This window comes from Electrophorus electricus, chromosome 6, assembly GCF_013358815.1.
Source record: "Electrophorus electricus isolate fEleEle1 chromosome 6, fEleEle1.pri, whole genome shotgun sequence".
In the NCBI taxonomy this organism is placed as follows: Eukaryota; Metazoa; Chordata; class Actinopteri; order Gymnotiformes; family Gymnotidae; genus Electrophorus; species Electrophorus electricus.
This window is the reverse complement of record NC_049540.1, coordinates 19,969,534-19,988,898: the sequence shown is the minus strand read 5'-3', so window position 1 is coordinate 19,988,898 and position 19,365 is coordinate 19,969,534. Positions and strand designations below refer to the sequence as shown.

The window sequence follows — 19,365 nt, the reverse complement described above, 5'->3', positions numbered from 1 at the left end:
GTACAGACCCAGGAAAGGGTGTGGAAAGCAGTCCTCTTGCCCCTCTGCTCAGAAGCCCCTTGTTTTGTATGCTGTTCTCTAGCTTGGGCTTGACTAAAGTATCAGAAGTGCCTCGCTGCCACAATTCCTTGAGTTTCCTTTCGCTGGATAACATGGTATTTTCATTGTGCGATTCCTTAAAGGCATGATGTGATTTAAAAAAAAAAGTCTCCCCTCCACATTTAGCAAGTTTATATCCCAAGTACAAAAACGCAATTGTCTCTGCTGTGTCCAAAACATACTCAGCGCGCAGATAGACACCTAAGGCACAAGGTTTAGTCCATTTTGGTTGCTCAGAAAAAGGGCTCATTTAAAAGGATTGTAGTGTAAACAAACACCCACCAACATTACCCTCTGGAATAGTGTAGTGTGACTATACATAAATCTGTAGCAACTAACAATTCATTAAACGCCATTACATTTATTTTACTCAAGTACTTCTTGTAGTCAGAAATCAGTAAGTTACAAGTATAGAAAAGAAGATGCACAGAAATAGTAAACAAGGTTTATTTCTAAAGTCAGTCAATAACACTATAGGAATGAGAGTTCAGTAGAAGCAGAATATGCTCCTTGCACTTCTCAGCTGTAGCAGCAAGCTTATGTTTTAGCATTTATTGATCAGTCACTTAAAAGCTCTGTCAAATTAGAACTTGAAAGCCAAAATAAGCCAAAATGTGCCAGTTGCTGTAACACTAATACTGCTGATATTCACTAGACATCTAAAAATAACACTGATCTTCCACAATCCCTTTATACCCTTCTCCCTTGCGTGGTTGTAGAACTGCAGACATGCAACAGAGAAATAAACAGCAAATCTGGAAACACTGGAAAAAAATTACTCAAATGTTTTATTTCAAAAGCTCTGATAGCTCCCGATTCTCAATTGCTGCAAATCCAGTTAACACGTAAAATACAACCATACAATACATTAGATTCAAAAAAGGTACCAAAAAGTACAGTAAAAATTACACTTCCAGGACTGGAAATGTGGACAAAAACCAATAAAACAGAAATAATAATAATAATTAAAAAAAAAAAAAGAAGTGGAAAAGTGACATTGCTTCCGCATTCATCCATGATCCTGTACAAGTGGAGCATGAGTCCCATTATACCAAAAAGCAGAGAGATCCAACTTGTATGACTGTGCTGCCGTCATGGGTTCTTGGACTGAAAATACTTATGGCCTGGGGAGTACATGCGAGAGCAATTAAGTGCAAAATAGGATGTTTTTAAATTTTTTTTTTTTTTTTTTTTTTTTTTTTAAAGACATGGGTAAACAAATCTAGTTCCAATATTCACACCAGAAAAAAAAAACCCCAAACAAAAAACACACCAAGCAAAAAGTTATTTACAATTGTATAATGGACATTTAAGAATTTAAGCATTTTTAACCAAAAGCGCAAATTGCGCAACCATGATAACATCCCTTACTGAACAAGCACTGGAGTAGAGATCTAGATGCATCCTTATAAAAACTCCCAAGACCAAACTCCAACTGCTACCCATGCCTCGTCTATCCCATGAACACATTCTACCCAGTTAATAAATTGGGCCACTAGGATTCAAATAACCAAGGGAACATTCAAAAAAAGAAAGAAAGGAAAAAAATAAAAAAATAAAATAAATATTCGCATGATTGTGTTAAACATTCAGCAAATTTGGAGAGAAAATTTCCCCGATTCCACATACTGATGAAGACACTGATGTTGGGGCACCATATAAGCCTCGTGTGTGTGCAGATGGAATGGTAGAGAAACTTTCCCCATCAGGAGGCTTAGACAAAGTTAGCACCATGGACCTTTTTCTGGGTGCTGCAAAACAGACTGTTTTTCCGTAGTAAAACACCCATTTTGATTCATGTTAGAATTGACTCCCGATTCTACAAAACGCACCGAGATGGCTTGATTTGTGTGACCCCATGCATTATACAAATTTTAGGTCTGCATAGAAGCTGGTACTCCAAGACAATCACATTAGTATATTGATCCATCTGTACAAAAATGACAACTGACATTTGGTTGGCAGCAAAGCTATGCAGAAGCCCTTAAAAGAATATCCCACAGACGCAAGCGATACTCTACATTTGGCCAAGGCATCTGGCAACTTTGAATGTTCATACTCAAAACAAATGAGAAAACAGGAATGCCGGAGGAAGGGGGTGGGGGGTGGGGGGGTGTAATCAGTTTCCTGACTGTTGAGTAAAGCTTATGTACATTTTATGCAAACATAAGGGCCACCCATTTTGCACTGAAACAGGATATAACCCATTGGGGGGTATTTATATATTTAAAAAAAAAAAAAAAAAGAAAAGAAAAAAAAAGGGGGGGGTATTTAATGACATTGCTCTCGCCTGCCTCTACAAACCTAAGTCATACCGCGTGCCCAAATATTAACCTAATCAGAAAGAAAACTATGCAAAAAAATGCATACCTGCACTATGCGTTATCAGTATGGCTTGTAGCTACTCTGGTGGCCTCCACGTCTTGGAGTTTTCCCATAGCTCGTATTACCCTGGTCTGGAAGACAAGACAGAGGGACTGAGGACTCTCTTTGCACAGACGCCAAACTCTGATGATCAGACGCAAGTGAAAGAAGATCTACCTACTGTAGTCATATCCACCACTATAACCATAGTAGCCAGAAGAATAGTCATAGTTGCCGTAACCGCTGTAGTTGCCATAGCCTTGCTGGCTACCATACCCATAGCCCTGACTGCCATAGCCCTGATTCCAGTAGTTGCTGTATCCCTGGTTCCAATTTTGAGTTTGTCCTGGGGGGTGGGGGGGGGGCACGCAAACAAATACAAAAAAAACCTTTAAAACCTTAAGCATATTAAAACCTGTCTCAGCTACACATTTGCATAGAGTGCACCTATGACAGTTGGGCTTAATATACATCTGTTGCATGTTCATAGCTAAAACACTACATGTCAGCAGTGAGGCACATATAAAGACTAATCTTGTATACATCTATGCAAATTTTGCTGCATTTTTATATCTGCTTGCTTAAATTTAGTACTTTGTTCGTGCTGGCATTTCAGAAGTAAAAAACAAGTCAAGCCAAATGTGAAATGGAACTACATGACAAAATTAAAAATAATGACTTGCCGTGTTCTGTCATGCTTTTGGCATGAACATCTCAAGTCACTTATATGGAATGAGACCAGTCTGAACAATGATAGCTTTAAGTAATTAAAAACACCTTATAGGGAGTCACTTGCAGCATCCTACAATAATAGTATTTAGCATCATGATGAACACTGATACCATGGCACTGACTAGTACATGGTACAATAACAGGATTCTTCCGTTTCACTTACCACCACGCCCCCGACCACGCCCACCATAGCCCCCACGACCTCCATATTGCTGCTGCTGGTACACCTCCTTGGGTTGAGCAATTTTAATCTCACACTGAAACAGAGAAAGACAAACTCAGCCACAGCGTGATCAACATGACACAACGGCTTGTTGCGTCAACCAAAGGCTACTTCAAGGCAAGTGCCACAAAATGGTCTCTCTCTATTGGTTACCTTGCTTCCGCCAACATTATGGTATTTCTTTTCTAAGACTTTTTTAACCGGAGACTCCTCCGTGTAAGTAATGAAGACAAATCCCCGCCTTTTGTTTGTCTTTGGATCCGTGGGAAGTTCAATTGACTCAATCTGAAAGAAAAGACAGAAATACCAATTTGGAGCCAAATACTTCTAAATACTTCAGAAGGTAAAATCTTCCTAGTAAAAGTACTCACCTCTCCAAAGGCCCCAAAATACTCCCGGATTTTCTCTTCTGTTGTCTCAGGGTTAAGGCCACCAACAAAGATTTTCTTGACTGGATCTTTTTTCATTGCCATTGCTTTCTTGGGATCAATTTGTCGCCCATCTAGCCGGTGTTCCTTCTGCTGCAACACCTGGAACACCCAGTGCAGTTACATGTCTACCAAAACAAGGGATCACAAAAAAAAAAAAAAAAGCACCATTTACCATAAATACCTTTTCTACACTAGCTGCATCTTTGAAGAGGATGAATCCAAACCCACGTGACCGACCAGTGTTTGAGTCCATTTTGATGGTACAATCAGTCACCTCCCCAAACTTCGAAAAGTAGTCTTTCAGATCTTTCTTGCTTGTGTCCCAGCTAAGTCCTCCAACAAACATTTTGCTGCAAGAAGAGACGCAAGTCAATGTTAATTTCTCATTTATTGACCCAACACCAAAAAATGCAAGTTATTCAAAAGCAACACTGCAAAGTTTTAAGAAAAAAAAACATTTCTGCAGTCATAGGTAAATCAGTAGCATATGTAATAGCTATAATGTTATGCAAGGAGCATACGATACATTTCCCTTAAGAAGTGCAAACATGTTTCATTCACACCACCATGACAGGCCATAACAGTAAATCAAGCCCAAATGCAGAGATGCAACTGTAACCGTGATAGTCATTTCTCCTGGTTTCTCAAGTTATACGGACCCTACGAAAATCCCTAACCATCAAAATATTCAGGGTGACGATACATGGCAGCTTCACCCAAAAAAAGCAATGGCGCCGAAAAGCAAATCAGGCCTAGCCCATCCCCCATAACAGAGGTGCATGCCCCAAACAAAGCCTCGAATAAAAACCATCCACAAACATTTTCAAATTGATCGTAAAAGCGCATCAGTGCGCCCCTCACCCCGCATCCTCCTCGCTCTTACTGGCGTCGATTTGTCCTCCTTCTTCCGAGCCGTTTTGAGAGTCATCTTGCGCCGTTGCCCCCTCGTCTACATGCTCCTCCGTCTCTGGCTGTTCTTCCGAGGGCTCTGCGCCGTCCAGGTCCTCCTCTTCGTTCCCGTTCTCCGAGGTCTCCATGAACTGCTGCTCAGCGTCGGCCATCGCGACTGCCTTTTATCCCTTTTTTGTCGTTTAACGGAAGAGAAACGTTTAAGAACAGCCAGTAAGTTAACGCGTGGGGAAGGGTGTGAACCACCTAGCGCTAGCAGCCCCTTAGCCAACATTAAACACCAGTGTGAGAGTATTAGGAATTAGCAGTTACTAGTGTGGTCAACTAAACATCTCCCAAACTAACAAAATCATCTTGTCTGTAACACAAAGAGCTACATAACGCCGTACAGATCGAGTTATTAATAATTGCACTGGCTTCGTCATTCCCATGGCGCCGATATCTACTTAGCTAGCTAGCTAACCGAGGCTAATTATCGCTACACAGGCTAGCCAGCTAAACCAGACGAGCCTCTACACTCGCGCCCTAAACGTATTATTGATAACTTATGAAGCGCCAGGGACACAATCGGAAATCTGTATTTAAATGTTAGCCTCTGTGTATGCTTAGCTAACTGCATAAATTATGTAAAGAAGTAACACTTTAAACCAGTACCGGCTTACTCTTTGAACCTCCTGAGCCTGCGGCTGCTGTTCAAGATGGACTCTCGCTTACATTGCCAACTCGTGGCAGTCTTTATAGCACCGGATGAAGCTCCGTTTAATAAAACCGACTGCGATAAGACAGACCGGGCAGTCAGGGCGATGACGGGGTTCTCTCATTGGTGTTTGATTTTGACTGTACCGGATTCTTGCTTATTTCGTGCGCAGTTTTTCGCTGTTAAAACCGTAGGTGCAGCTTCGCACGTTTCCAGACTAATTCTAGGCAAAATCTCCGTTAGCTGTGTCATGAGTACACTTCTGTTCAACGGGACAAAACCAAAGGCCATATGGGTAACAAACCTGGCAAACACTGATGAACAGAAAGTTGTCAGGCTCGTTTTCGAGATATAATACACAAATGGACAAAATGAAGAATTTTTGTCCTGTGCCGTTTTTTTTTTTTGCGTCATGCCCTTATCTTAACTCGACATATGCGCAGCATTAAGCGCTGAAATATTTGCATAACAGGTTTGTCGTCAGTCCAAAAAACAGCGGCCCCAGGTTCTTTTATTTTTTGTGTAAACTATTAACCCCAGGGCTACGGAGCACTTAAAAAGGAAGCAGCGGGGAAATAAGTGTCAAGAATAGTGTGGTGTCATAGCAATGAGAAAACCTTAGGCATAATAGCCACTAATGTAATGTCACGTCACGGTTTACTCATATTCCATGTTAGGTGGCACATTAATACCATCTCCGGTAATGGCAGCAGCAGCTTCAGCTACGTTTTATTTTAAAGTATTTAAAGTATTTTAAAGCATAAGTTGCTCACGCTGTGCGAGTGGTAGTTAGTATTAAGACATACGATTTAAGTTTTTTTCGGGTGTTCATACACTGGGATCTGAGGCAGTCATTAACTAATGTACCAAATTTCAAGTGATCCGTGACGCGAAGGTCTTGTGATTTTCGCTTAGGCTAACGCTGACATGTATTTTGCACAATCTGTACTTGTTTTATTCAAGTTTTGATACTTTTTTTTAACCGCACCGTCCCTATAAGGGCTCCGCGATCCTACTGAAATTCTAAATTTAGGCTACCAAATCCCACAGCAAAGGTGCTCTGTCTACAGCACTTAGAAGTTACTCAATATATTCAGTTCCCATTCTCTCCCAAATTATGAATGAACATTCACCGTAAAGGCTTGTGTACAAGTTAAATTGTACACAAGGAACAATTTGCATTTTTTGAAAAGGCAGGCACTTTCATAACTATTAGGCTACCAACTGATTTCCCAGTCACCCCCCCCCATACCCGATCAATTCCAGTTATGCCCATACAAGTCATCAAATTAGAAATACTTTTACAGTTCATGCTGCCATAGGAATAAATGTTTGGGCTTTGCACAAGCACGTTCATCCTCACAGGGTATTTGCTGTCATGCAATCATGTGCTACACAAATGATGAAAATGGGTAAAATGTAAATAACAGGAACAGACTCCCCCGGCATTCCCTGTACTTCCAGTTATACAACAACATATCCTCTCACGTATGTACGCATATATACATACACACACACACACACAAGCCTGTAGCATAGCCAAATCATTTCAGCTACTCATCTGTCAACTCTTCTGAGCATACATGTTCGTGGTCACCATGGACACCCAGGATGTATGTAACCGGACTAAGCAAAACAAGGGTCTCAATGCATCTCACAAAGACAAGATGCCAACAGTAAGCATTAAAATGATAGAATTAACCATTTATAAAGACAAAAAATATATATATATTTAAGACGACGACATACCAAATGTTTCGATTTTTATTATTTTATTTATTTTCATCCAAGCTCCATTCTTAGCATTTTGTTCTTGGAATTAAAGATGTCTACCGGGTTCCAATGGTAACCTGCCACACTCTGATGAGGTTGTCAGTGTAGCCAGCAAACAGAGTCTAAGAAAGAATAAATGTGAAACAATATGTTTAACAAAAGGCACTCAGAAGCCCAGCCTGGCTGCTATAGCCTTCAAACATCTGCCAAAAAGCAGCAATTCAGCTTTCCAGACATTAAAGTCTATAATTATATCAAGTTCCACTGACTGCATGGACTGTAACATCAAATTTCTCCATCTCTCTTTCGTGCTCCCTCCCTCCCTCACTCACTCTCACGCACACAGCTCAGGCAAAGAGCGTACCTGTCCGTCAGCAGACCAAGCCAGAGAAGTGCACTGAGGTGGCTCGGCTTTGCTGCTGGTGCTGATCACCTCCTGCCTCAGCTCATCAACGATGATCTTCCCCTCCAGATCCTGCAGAGGGACAGGACAACAGCTGACAACTGGCACTCAGCTCATGGGACACGCATAATGTGAGAGAAGAGTAAACAGCAGCTAGAGCCCACGTGATCTGAGCAGATTAACGAGAGAACTTCAGAAATATTTTCCCTGTGGAGCAGGAAGCAGGTCATTTGATTATAAGAATTATGGCTTCAGGAGAGCAGACACTGAAATATTAATTAAAAGGTAATCACAATTGCACACTGTCAGATTTGGCCTTGTTTGAAGATGTCTCCATTTATCGGACAAGGGCAGGAGTAGGGAGACGCCAACCGAGCTACCACAGAGAGAAAGGGGGGTTGAGAGGAGGAGGAGGTGAACCCGGAACAGTGGGAAGTTTGCTGGTCTAGTTTTTAACAATGACTTTAGTAAGCTGACTCTGGGAGCAGACAGCACTTAAGAGCCTAACTGGAGTACTACTCAGAGTAGTCTGGAACTGCTTCAGGATGTTATTACAAACACCACAAAAGTTGTGACCCAAAAAGAAAAAAAAAAGATGATGTCTTAAAGGCTTCCGCTGGGCATACTAGCATGACATTTTAAAATACTCAGACTTTGAAATAAAATGGTTTTTGAAGTTCAATGATTATGTATTTAAGTATAGTCTTCTACAGCTTTTCAAAAGCAAGTCTAGCTCGTCAAGGCCCTAAAGCGAGAGGCACAGATGGGAGTCAGTACCCAGATCTTGATGGAGGGTCCCGTGGCTGCACAGAGCCAGTAGCGGTTGGGGCTGAAGCAGAGGGCGTTGATGGTGTCACCACCATCCAGAGTGTACAGGTGCTTCCCTTCATTTAGATCCCACAGCATGGCCTGCCCATCCTGCAGGAAAGGAGAACAAGAGACAGGGACTCAACAGATCAGCCGAGATGTGGCGCAAAATACGTCTGGAGACAGCAGACAAAGAAGCTCAAATTAACTGGAACGTGTGGTTGTGACTTATACTCGCCCTCCCAAAAGCCTTTGCATATAGTTTGCATGAATGCAACACTGAAGCGAAAGCCATATCTGATCTCTTTACAGGAAAGTGTTACCTTTCCACCAGAAGCACAAAGGGACCCATCAGGGGAGACAGTGACTGTGTTCAGGAAGCCAGTGTGCCCGATGTGGTTGGTCTTCAACTTGCAGTTCGCCAGGTTCCAAACCTGAGGATGAGGGCAAACATTACACCGATTCAAAAAAGGCACCTTACAGAGACGCCTGCCATTCAAATGATTCTTTTTTAAATTTCTCAATTAATTTTCAGTTATACTGCACCAACTCAGGCCAGTTCTCTGTGCACTTAAAAAAAATTCTTTTAGCAAAATGCTCTTAATTGCATTAAACCTGTTCTCACCTTGACCAACTTGTCCCAGCCACAGGATACAATGATGGGGTTGCTGCTGTTGGGGGAGAACCGCACACAGGACACCCACTCAGTGTGGCCCTCATCCTACATTGGGGGGGGGGGGGGGGGGGGGGGGGGGGAGACTTTTTAGAGCTCTGGGTTGACTCTTCAACAAGCTGTTAAATAGGCTCCACTAGATCTTACAGGGTCTGCTGTAGTTTCGAAGAGCTTAGCGGGTCTAACCTGAATGGTGTATTTGCAGACACCCAGGGTGTTCCACAGCTTGATGGTCTTGTCCCGGGAGCCAGACACGATCTGGCGGTTATCGGCAGAAAAGGCAACGCTCAGCACATCCTTAGTGTGGCCCACGAAACGACGGGTTGTGGTTCCCCTAAGGATGAACAGATCAACAATTAAACACACATTCAAAGTACACTCAAATAGGCTTTCAATGTTTAGGACACACATTTTCTGAACCTGTTAAAAAAAAAATTTTATTTTAATGTTATGTTTGATTTTTTTAACACCAACAGGTACCGCAACACCTTCCGGACACAGCAGTTCATCAGCACAGGCAATCACTACCCTCACCTAATCATCTTAATTCATTTTTCGGTAAGACAGCCAGTGTTGCTAATTTAGTTCAAGAGGAGTTGTGGAACTGAGAAAGAGATGACAGAAAGCTGGCAGCATGTGTGACAGTGTAGCCATGATCGCGCAAGCCTTCCCCATCTCTGCGCCACACTCACGTGGTGAGGTCCCAGAGTCGGAGTGTGCCGTCCCACGAGCCGGACAGCGCAAATTGCCCGTCCGAGGAGATGACCACATCACTGACAAAGTGCGAGTGTCCACGCAGGGCACGCTGAGGGACACCATAGTTTGTCTCATCGCGGGTCAGCTTCCACATGATGATAGTCTTATCTGCAAGATGGACAGGGGACAAGCAAAATGTCTGTTTTATAGAGATGCCGAGTTTTAGAATTAAAATTTAGAATTTTAAATGCCATGGAGAATATCAGTTAAGTACTAGTGACATATCTACGTTGACAAACCAAGACTAATATGCAAAAGCTAGTATAGTAAGGCATGTAGCCAACAAAACATTTTAAGACCATCAAAAGCCCTAGCAAATGTTTCTTGTTTAAGAAAAAACCTTGAGATCAAGATTTAAAAAGCAACAGAATACCATTGCTCTGCATAAAGCCACATATTCAATTTAATTCCGAGACAGTAATGCAAACTGAACCAGCAAAGAACTGAAGAGACCAGCACTGCAGTAGCCAGCTAATCTGGCGTTAGCAGGACGATACTTTTAGTTGTTTCTTTTCTGAAAGACAAGTGTTGTATTTATAAGTCCGTTGTTACTGAAAGGTGATCGCACAAACGTCATATATAGTTGTCATTTTAGTGTAATTAATCTAGCAAGCAAACTGAAAACCAGTGTGAGAGCACTGTGAACACGAACATACATCCACCGGCATACTGATACAGTGCAATGGAAGAGCCGATTACCTCTGGACGCGGAGAGAATCATGTCCGGAAACTGAGGGGTTGTAGCAATTTGGGTCACCCAACCACTGTGACCCTTAAGGGTCCCCCTTAAGGTCATCTGCTCGGTCATTTTTGCAAGTTTGCACCGTGCCTTTCAGGGTAGATGGCTTTAGATTGAGTCAGAGGGCCAAACCACCCTAACTCCTCAATTTTTTAAGCACAGGAAAAGGACCGATAAAAAGCCGGAAGCAACTCTTAGCACACGAGTCCATTCAATTGCATTCTGGGAGTTGTAGGTTAGCTACTTGTAAGTCAAAGTTAACGTTAAAAGTCTAATTGTTTTTTTTTTGTTTTTTTGTTTTAAACGGACTTATTTATTTTTTGGGAAAATAGGTTAGATGGTTGTCATCTGTAGTTTGTAAAAAATCATTGCGTTGTACAGTGTAATTTAGCTAGCTAGCGATACGTAACCAGAGGAGATCGCTAACCCACTTGTAGTGCTATATAGGCTCAAGTGCTATAAAACTGACGTTCGTTTCAAATCAACTAACTAAATTATGGGGAGAAAGGCTAAAACGTTTAAAACCTTGTTTCCGCCCGGTTTCGAACCGGGGACCTTTCGCGTGTGAGGCGAACGTGATAACCACTACACTACGAAAACCCATGAGCACATGGGTGGCTCCTATGCGAGGTGATACGGAAACGAAGAAGTTTGGATTTGCATTTCCAGTTTGAAGATGGGTATTCGTGCGAATAATTGTCCTAATGTGCGGATATTAAGAATAAATGGTGGAAGTATTTTTATTTACCATAGAGCGCTGTGTTTAAGGTATTTCAGATAATGATATAATCCATGTTAAAGTTCAGACACCAATATAAGAACACTGTAAAATGCAAACCATGTTTCCGCCCGGTTTCGAACCGGGGACCTTTCGCGTGTGAGGCGAACGTGATAACCACTACACTACGGAAACCTGTTACCGGTTCTCTTAAAAGAAAAAAAGAACATACACAACAATTATACACAATTTATAATTATACACATCAAAAAAAATAATAGAAATTATACAAAATACTTCGGTTAACACTAATCCTTTTAACGGTAAATGTACATGGCATAACACAAATGCAGTCCATGTTGAATCTGCTTATCCAACCTAGCTAGCTAGCTACTTAGCTACATAAGCAGAAATGTACATGTGGACCATGTTGACTGTAACAGACAAAACATCAGTAGAACAACCCTAGCCAAACACACAACGCTATAAGCTCCAAAACTGACAATGACTATACATATTATTTACAGATAATCAGTAAGAGTATTAAAATACATCAAGCAGTTCTTACAAAGCTTCACTAAATTAAATGTTTAAATTTGATTGAACTCCATTATTATAACAGACAAGTACTTTTTTCATTATTCACCATACTTTTAACTTTTTACTTCATTCAAAATCCTATGCAGATCATTGTTTTCTTCTGACATAAGCACTACTTCCTGAGAACTCTGAAAATCCCATGCGAAGTTCAGTTTAAAGAGTCTATAGTGGTGCTCTCTGTAGCACAGAACCGCTCTATTGCAGCACTCTCTCACTCCAAAAAGTCCATCTCTCCTGGGATGAGACATTGTGCCTTCTCTGTGGTGCTTTTCCCTTCAAAGCGTTAACCTGCTTTGCAGTCTGATAGGTGTACTGGTGTTATGCTGGTTATGGGTGGATGCGCTTTCCTTCAGCTCAGCGGCAGTTTTCTCTGTGCATTCCACATGCACTGAGTCCATGTGCCCTCAAAGGTTAATTTTCAGTTCAGTTCGTTTAACTGCTTTGTCTTGGATCCTTATTATTCAGAGCCCTTCTATATAATAAAGAGTAATATGGACAGATGTTTTTGCAAGGGGCTCACAGTGTAACTTTCTGTATCAAAACCCAGTATATTAAGAAACACAGCAACAACAAAAAAACAAAATCTAAGATGCAGGAAAAACAAAGCAAGGGTTAGAAAATATATATCAATATGTACAGATTCCATGGTTCAGGTTGGTCATCACTGCAAGAGAGCAAAAAAAGTGTTGTTTTCTTTAAAAAATTTCATACAGGATTTTCAACAACAAACCAAAAAGGGTGACACACCAAGAATCATACTTCAAAAACTTTAAGGGTACAAACCTTGTGCCAGCATCCTGGCACTGGCAGTCCATCTCGGTCCTAGGAATAGAAAAGGGTGAAGGAATTACGAATGAAGACGTTAGTACCACTGAGCTAAATACGATTTATAACCACTCATGCCACCAGTGATTTGTTGATAGGAAACACCAAATGAAACAGAACCCTTTTGGTTTTTAATGACTCCGGGGCCAGACCATATCACGTCATGCTCTCACACGATACACTGCTTATTTTACATGTCTCCAGTGAATTCAGTCAAATTACACAAGAGAAAAACCAAAAATGGATACACCACTGGGTTTTACATGGGACTGTTTGCCTCACAGAACAAGGCTTGGATTCAACCTGGATTATTACATTTGGAATAAAACTCAATTAAAAAAACAAAACAAAACTTTTGCATAGTTCAGCATGGTGTATGGCGTCTTTGTCACCTTTTTCACTTAGAGCTCGGTCTAAATGTCTTTCTGTAGGAAGCTGACCCCGTGTTAATGTAAAAGAGGACACACCAGACAACTGGAAATGGCAGAATCAAAAATCAACACAGCACACCCCGAGCAGAAATACTATATCAAGGGGCAGGGGGCATCTGCACTGAGATCTGCCTTCCCATTGTGTTCTCTAGCCCCTCTAGCCCTGTCAGTGAGATCCATTCGTGTTATACCTGCCTTGCAGTGGCAGCACTAACAATCTACAACCAGCACTTTACCAGCAAACACCATGTCATTGATAAGGCAAGAAAGGCTGGACAAAAGGAGACTCTTAGGTTGTAACTATCCGCATCCTTTGTGGGTAACACACTGTCATGCATACTCTTTAATACTCTTCAGCTCCAGGAGCTCTACAGACGCTGTTGCCTGACATACCACGGGGCACGGCTGGTCCAGCCCTGGAGGCCCCTGCTCCCCTTTCTGTCCTTTAGGGCCTTTTCTTCCTGTCAAGCCTTTTTCACCCTGCAAGAAAGAGAGAAAAGACAGGGACGTGAGAGGCAGCATGAAAATGGAATCGTATTCTCCAAGAACAAGAAAGGAAACAAACCAAAATGCATGTCAGCATCATTTATGATAATGTAGGTTATGCGTGACAGTCTCCCCACCTTTTCTCCTCGCTCGCCTCTGGCACCCTTGTCCCCTCGTAGCCCTGGGAAACCCTGGTAGGGGAGATACCAGGGCCAATAAGAGCTGGGATCCAAACCAGAAAACACAAGTATATAATTCTGCTTAAATGTGTACCTAAATCATACTTACATCTAACCCAGGCTCTCCTTGTTTGCCCTGTTAACACAAGGAATATTATTGGTAAAGCAGGACTCACAATACTTCTAATTTGAATCTCATATCTACTTGCAACAAAAGATTATGTGGAGTATAAAGGAGATGGCAAATTGCTTTAAAAGTGGTCAGTGATGGTGTTGGAAAGATGCTGACCTTTTCACCTTTTGTACCTGGCAAACCAACCAATCCACTGGAGCCAGGAAAACCTTGATAACCCTGAACACAGTGGAGAACAATATCGGCTCAGTCCATACCCAACCTATGTTGCCCTAAGCAGAACTTGAGGACAGGTTCTCACCATTAATAGAAATTGCAAGACATACAACTGGTCTGGCACCACATGTTTGACTATTTCTGTATGGTGGATAAGCAGGGGTGGGTCTATGATTTTTCAAACTCCAGGGCCACAAAGGGGCCTTACGCAACACAGAGGGGCCAAGAATATATAAAACATTTATACATAATTCTTTGTTCAATGGGCTTTTTATTTATATATATATATATATACATATATATATATATATATATATATATATATATATATATATATATATATATATATATATATATATACACCTTGTTTGTTGATGACTCTAAAGCCTTATGCAGAAAGCAGGACACACATGGTTGAATATACACTGCTCAAATAAATTAAATAACACATCTGCCATTTGTCATAGAGTAAAGTTATGCTTAGGTGCAACTAAGCGGTGCACATCCATGTGAAACGTGTAACAATAACAGTTGCTAAGCAACTTGCGCTACTCTTAGGCAAAACTGCTACTCATACTTACTGTGGCAAGCTAATCTGTTATTTTCTACTAGGCTACCAAGTTTAGAATAAAACAAAACCTGTAAAAGTAATTTCACAGACAGTGAAATGTAAATGTATTGAATTATATAGTTCACATAAAGACACACTGACCTCTAGACAAAGCAGCATAACAACAACAAAAAAAAACACAAAAACAATTACCTCAAACAGATCATCCCTACTACGTCTCTCAATTAGCTCTGCGTCATTATAGCTGAGCATCTAAATGATTGCTACAAAGGTTACATTGCGGCCACCTTGGCATTGCAGTTATCATAAAAGAGGTACAGAATCTGATTTCACGCCTGCTCCTGGCTAGGTGTATTTTAGGAAAAATGCAAACTGTGAATGGTTGGTGCAAGTCTTAAAGTTATGCCCAAAAAGTTATGGCCGACTTATCTTATGACCAGGCGTAAACCAAGTTGCTGCAACAGGCCCCAGGAGCCTATGTTCCCAGGGTCCTATGTTACCCAATTAACACACATTAACCTTAACCCTAACTCTAACCCTAGGCTTATTACAGAGAGCCATATGGCAGTATCATGGAACAGAAAACCCCTTTGCAGAATTCCCACAATAGCCCATTTCATATTAAGTTTATACAGCTGAAGAATCTTTTTTCAGGTTAGATGCTATATGGGCTGGGGAACTTAGGACCCTGGGAATATAGAACCCTGGCAGAGCAAATATTTACAACTAGGGGAACATGGCTCCCTTTGTTATGTTTCCATTATGTGCCATATAAATCTGGGTAACATAAGCTCCTCGGAGCATAACAATTACTTGCACAGGCAACAGAGAGCCATCTGACCTCCACACTATAAATTCAGGATATAAATTCAGGTAGGTCGCTCCATTTCTTATGTCATATCATGAGAAAACAATTAAAAATGCAGTTAATTTTGCCTATTATCATTATTTTGCAGTGTCTAAATGTTTGCAGACATGGTGATTGAGGATTGGAGCTTCTCTGTTTAGACCAAGAGGGGCTTCAGCTGTTGTCAGCTGGTTCTGACTGCTCTTACTGACTGGCAGTCTAGGTGTTCTTTTGGCAAAAAAGCTTCCAATATCTACCTGGCTTTATATTTGCAAGAGTTTGCCAGACCTGTTTTTGCTAGCTAGTTGACATAGTAGTTAACTAACGCTAGCTAGTTGACCTGTTTTTTTAAACACAAAATACATACAGATACATACATAAATCAATAGCAATTTACTCTCAATAAGCACTCCTCTAATTACATATTTTTTAGTGAACCACACAAACCAAATTGTAGACTGTTGTGTCAAAACATGGCTAGTAAAAATATGTTACCTTCCTGCAATGCTTAAATTCACCAGCTAGCTAGTTAGCTAGTAATACAGCTTTCAAATGTTAGACAAACTGAAGTTCACCAACAGCAGTTAAATGCTCATTTAAACATTAGTAATGTGTTGAATCATTTGTAATTTAATAAGCTTAATAAAAATGTGCTTATGTGCTTTATTAAAATAGTATTTTATTCAATGGTTACATAACCTGGCAGCCCTCTGTGTGCCACGTTTAACATAGACTTCACAGTGAAATGAAAAGCATGTGAAATGTGAAAATCAGTGAAGTGCTCTGGAGCGATAAGTGAGAGGGTAGGGACACTTCTAGGGAACAATCAACTGGGGACAATGGCCCTGTAGCCCTGCCTACAGATCCACCACTGTGGCTGAATATGTGAAGGTCCAGAATTTAATAGCACTTATGGTGGAGTGGAGCAGAAGAGGTATCAGGATGGGAATTTTACCCGTGGGCCTGGCTGGCCTTTCTCCCCAATGTCCCCCTTCTCTCCTTTGACTGCCTCTCCTGGTTCCCCCTGTGGTAAAACACACACGTTTACATCCACCTCAATGTTAGTCCTGGACATGTACAAATGATCTCATGCTCTTCAAATTGATTTTTCTCATTTTAAGATGCCACCACAAGCATACCTTTTGACCAGGAACTCCATGAATGCCCTAAGAAGTAAAGAAATTAAAACATGGCGTATGTGGTTTCCACGCTAAGGTTTATTTGCTCAACAAAGCCATTAGTTAAAAATAGGACAGAAAACAAATAATAGCATTAATATTTTTAATATGAATATTTTTCCTAACCATGACACCCTGAGGGCCGGGTGGTCCGGGAGGCCCTGGGGGACCAGGCAGTGGGATAATCTGAGCCTGCACAGGAAAGAGGACACACAATCACTGACTCTCAAGCTTAAATGATGTTTAGAGATTTCCACTTTAATACACTAAAACAGTTTGCTCTAGGAATCAGTTCAACTTGGCAGTGTTGGCATAAGAATGTGTTCAAAAGTTAAAATAAAAAAAAAACCCTGTTGACATGCTTTTTAACCCTCAAGGAAAATATCAGATCAGACATGATTATCTGTCCAAATATAGATTAACACTAAATGTTAGGAACAGATAACCAATCTCTAAGAAATGATAGATATCCTTCAGATATTATCAAGTTCCACAAACCAGATTGTCCTCAATTCTGGAGTCACCCTTCTCTCCTTTATGGCCATCAGCACCCTGAAAAACACATTGATAATATTATTTTCTTCATAGCACCATCTTTCTGGACCTCCACCAGCCCTTTCACCTCCACAGCAGTGCCCTACTTACCACTGCCCCAGGCAGACCCATCTCTCCCTTCTCTCCTGCCCCTCCAGGCTTGCCTGGCTCCCCCTGGTTCCCCTTAGGACCCTGTGTGGAGCACAGCAGTCTGACATGTCAAATCACAAGTTTACAGAGTGTGTTGATTGTCTAGATCAGTGGTGCCCCATTCCATTTCAGAAGACCTACTAGCCTGAGTTTAGTTCCAGCACACCCAACTGTAATATTTAGATGTTGCCAAAGGTCTTCGTTTGTTGAATAAGTTGTGTTAGATCTGTTTAGAGCTGGAACTAAACTCCAGAGGTTTTCAGGAGGTGAGATCTATAGGGCTGGAACTTGGTGTCCCAGTCTAGACTGCTGATCCCCATTCTTTATTTAGGAGATAAGCTTCAGTGTATGTTGCTATATGATATGAGTACTGCACCTGTTTGCCTTCAACTCCAGGCATTCCTGGAGAGCCCATTTCTCCCTGTTAACATATTAGATTTCAGTGGATAAATTAAAATATTTATATCACAAAGGTCCAGTGAGCTGTACAAGTGTACACACATGCTTAGCAATGTGTTTTTCATACTCTCTGCATACTATACATATAGCTTCTTTTCCATTTCTGAGGGCATGGATAATCATATAGCAATATTCTCACCTTTGCTCCTTGGTCTCCAGGAGGCCCCTGTGGACCAGGAGGCCCCTGTTAGAAAAGTACAAGAATGATGCAAATTGAGTCTGAATATACTTGATGGGTCCCACTGTTATTAACATGACCAAAAATAGGTTATTTAGAGTTCAATAGCATGGCATGACGGTGGATTGGATATCTCTGTAGTGTACCCCACCTGCAGCACTTGTAAACTTGCAGACAGGTGAGGGTGGTCTGCAAGCCCAGAATCCCCCTTCTCTCCAGGAAAGCCCTGAGCAAGACAGAAGAAGATGAGGTGGTAAGAAAGAGGATGGTTACTGTACTGACATTAGCTTTATATTCCAGTGAGAAAACATTATTGTAAAAATTTAAAATGTTATTGTATTGACTTCCAGCAATGAATCGCTCAAATTCTAACATCTTTTTACTTTGTTTATACACGACTAGTTATCCAGGACCAAGGCGACTGCATTAATGCGCTGCATTAACCAGTTTTATGTAGCTAGCTAATGCCATGACAGGACACACTGCCACATGTCCAATAGTTTTTCGAAGCAGTCTGCTAAACAGGCCTATGTATAAAACAACTTTTGGGTTACAATATTCCAGTTACACGTCCTCATGGACACCGGCACGATGATAAAGTTTAATTACCCTACCTATTATGTATTTGTATTATACTACTTCAGAATAGGATATTTTCTTTTCGGGTCACAAGCAGGCACATCGTACTCCCATGGAAATCTATCTTATTTTTGATTATCACACAAACTTATTTGTCCTAACACCATGCTTCTTTTCAAGTATTCAGGTTAAGTTTTAAATTTGCAGTTGGTTGTACGCCAACAATATTTTTATTGTCCACATTGTCGATAATAGGAAATATCAAATCTAGTCAGAATATGTTTCTACTCATGTAAGATAAGGTGTTTCATTATCTGATCAAAATATGATGACCACTTCTCACTGTGGACAATCTAACAGTACACTGCAGTTCGGCAAGAGATAATAATCAATTATAATTCAAAGAAACCAAGATCATTTGAACACTGGACCATCAAAATTAAGGAATTGTTGCAAGGCATTTTAAAGATAATGGCCATTGCACTGATGAAGTATATGTTTACATTGCTAGTTGTTACTATGGCAGCAATGAGGTTAGAAAGCACTGCTGATAAAGTTCATCTGTCCGAAACGTCTTTTATTTTATCAATTATAATCGAGTATCGTGGCTTTAGTTGGTTTAGGCAAAGGTTTTCAGGCATTTTATATATGATTTGAATTAAAAGGTGACCATTT

At 41.0% G+C, this 19,365-nt stretch overlaps 3 protein-coding genes and 2 non-coding genes across 6 annotated transcripts in view; all 5 read right to left on the bottom strand.

Annotated features, from left to right (window-relative positions):
* Positions 1-530: 530 nt before the first annotated feature.
* On the bottom strand, positions 531-5,508 carry LOC113571299 (heterogeneous nuclear ribonucleoprotein A/B-like). 2 transcript variants are annotated; one of them, XM_027000158.2, is made up of 9 exons: positions 5,421-5,508; positions 4,711-4,928; positions 4,031-4,199; positions 3,790-3,948; positions 3,572-3,703; positions 3,359-3,452; positions 2,645-2,809; positions 2,470-2,555; positions 531-1,223 (listed from the first exon to the last, which is right to left on the bottom strand). In XM_027000158.2, exons 2-8 carry the CDS (start codon positions 4,908-4,910, stop codon positions 2,485-2,487), a joined length of 990 nt encoding a protein of 329 aa, XP_026855959.1. In that variant the 5' UTR covers positions 4,911-4,928; positions 5,421-5,508; the 3' UTR covers positions 531-1,223; positions 2,470-2,484. The 2 variants fall into 2 exon arrangements, with proteins under 2 accessions (XP_026855959.1, XP_026855958.1); XM_027000157.2 differs by having other exon boundaries at positions 5,413-5,507.
* Positions 5,509-7,210: 1,702 nt separating this feature from the next.
* On the bottom strand, positions 7,211-10,708 carry LOC113571302 (guanine nucleotide-binding protein subunit beta-2-like 1). The gene is made up of 8 exons (XM_027000164.2): positions 10,567-10,708; positions 9,804-9,975; positions 9,298-9,445; positions 9,064-9,159; positions 8,762-8,872; positions 8,409-8,549; positions 7,593-7,703; positions 7,211-7,350 (listed from the first exon to the last, which is right to left on the bottom strand). The coding sequence occupies exons 1-8, from the start codon at positions 10,673-10,675 to the stop codon at positions 7,285-7,287; spliced, it is 954 nt and encodes a 317-aa protein (XP_026855965.1). The 5' UTR covers positions 10,676-10,708; the 3' UTR covers positions 7,211-7,284.
* Positions 10,709-11,133: 425 nt separating this feature from the next.
* Positions 11,134-11,206, bottom strand: trnav-cac. The gene has a single exon. It is a non-coding gene; the product is annotated as a tRNA-Val (tRNA).
* A 240-nt stretch (positions 11,207-11,446) lies between these two features.
* On the bottom strand, positions 11,447-11,519 carry trnav-cac. The gene has a single exon. It is a non-coding gene; the product is annotated as a tRNA-Val (tRNA).
* Positions 11,520-11,558: 39 nt separating this feature from the next.
* The window catches only part of LOC113571311 (collagen alpha-1(XXIII) chain), a 63,406-nt gene continuing 55,599 nt past the window's right edge, over positions 11,559-19,365 (bottom strand). Inside the window, exons 17-30 of the mRNA XM_027000176.2 lie at positions 18,263-18,337; positions 18,073-18,117; positions 17,851-17,895; positions 17,436-17,516; positions 17,289-17,342; positions 16,917-16,982; positions 16,752-16,778; positions 16,568-16,636; positions 14,135-14,197; positions 13,955-13,981; positions 13,804-13,857; positions 13,574-13,660; positions 12,708-12,746; positions 11,559-12,588 (exon numbers count right to left, since the gene is read on the bottom strand). Coding sequence (XP_026855977.2) covers positions 12,586-12,588; positions 12,708-12,746; positions 13,574-13,660; positions 13,804-13,857; positions 13,955-13,981; positions 14,135-14,197; positions 16,568-16,636; positions 16,752-16,778; positions 16,917-16,982; positions 17,289-17,342; positions 17,436-17,516; positions 17,851-17,895; positions 18,073-18,117; positions 18,263-18,337 — 735 coding nt within the window. The 3' untranslated portion in view covers positions 11,559-12,585. The remainder of the gene's footprint in view (positions 12,589-12,707; positions 12,747-13,573; positions 13,661-13,803; positions 13,858-13,954; positions 13,982-14,134; positions 14,198-16,567; positions 16,637-16,751; positions 16,779-16,916; positions 16,983-17,288; positions 17,343-17,435; positions 17,517-17,850; positions 17,896-18,072; positions 18,118-18,262; positions 18,338-19,365) is intronic.

Bases quoted from the DNA above. Each gene is read 5' to 3' on its own strand.
- LOC113571299 (XM_027000158.2), bottom strand. From the start codon at position 4,910: ATGGCCGACGCTGAGCAGCAGTTCATGGAGACCTCGGAGAACGGGAAC. The intron at 4,200-4,710 runs GTGAGGGGCGCA...CTCTTCTTGCAG, and splicing joins AAGAGCGAGGAGGATGCGGG to CAAAATGTTTGTTGGAGGAC. The intron at 2,556-2,644 runs GTAGGTAGATCT...CTTGTCTTCCAG, and splicing joins TAGTGGTGGATATGACTACA to ACCAGGGTAATACGAGCTAT.
- LOC113571302 (XM_027000164.2), bottom strand. From the start codon at position 10,675: ATGACCGAGCAGATGACCTTAAGGGGGACCCTTAAGGGTCACAGTGGT. The intron at 9,446-9,803 runs GTGAGTGTGGCG...GTTCATCCTTAG, and splicing joins CGACTCTGGGACCTCACCAC to GGGAACCACAACCCGTCGTT. The intron at 8,873-9,063 runs GTGAGAACAGGT...CCTCATCCTCAG, and splicing joins GCTGGGACAAGTTGGTCAAG to GTTTGGAACCTGGCGAACTG.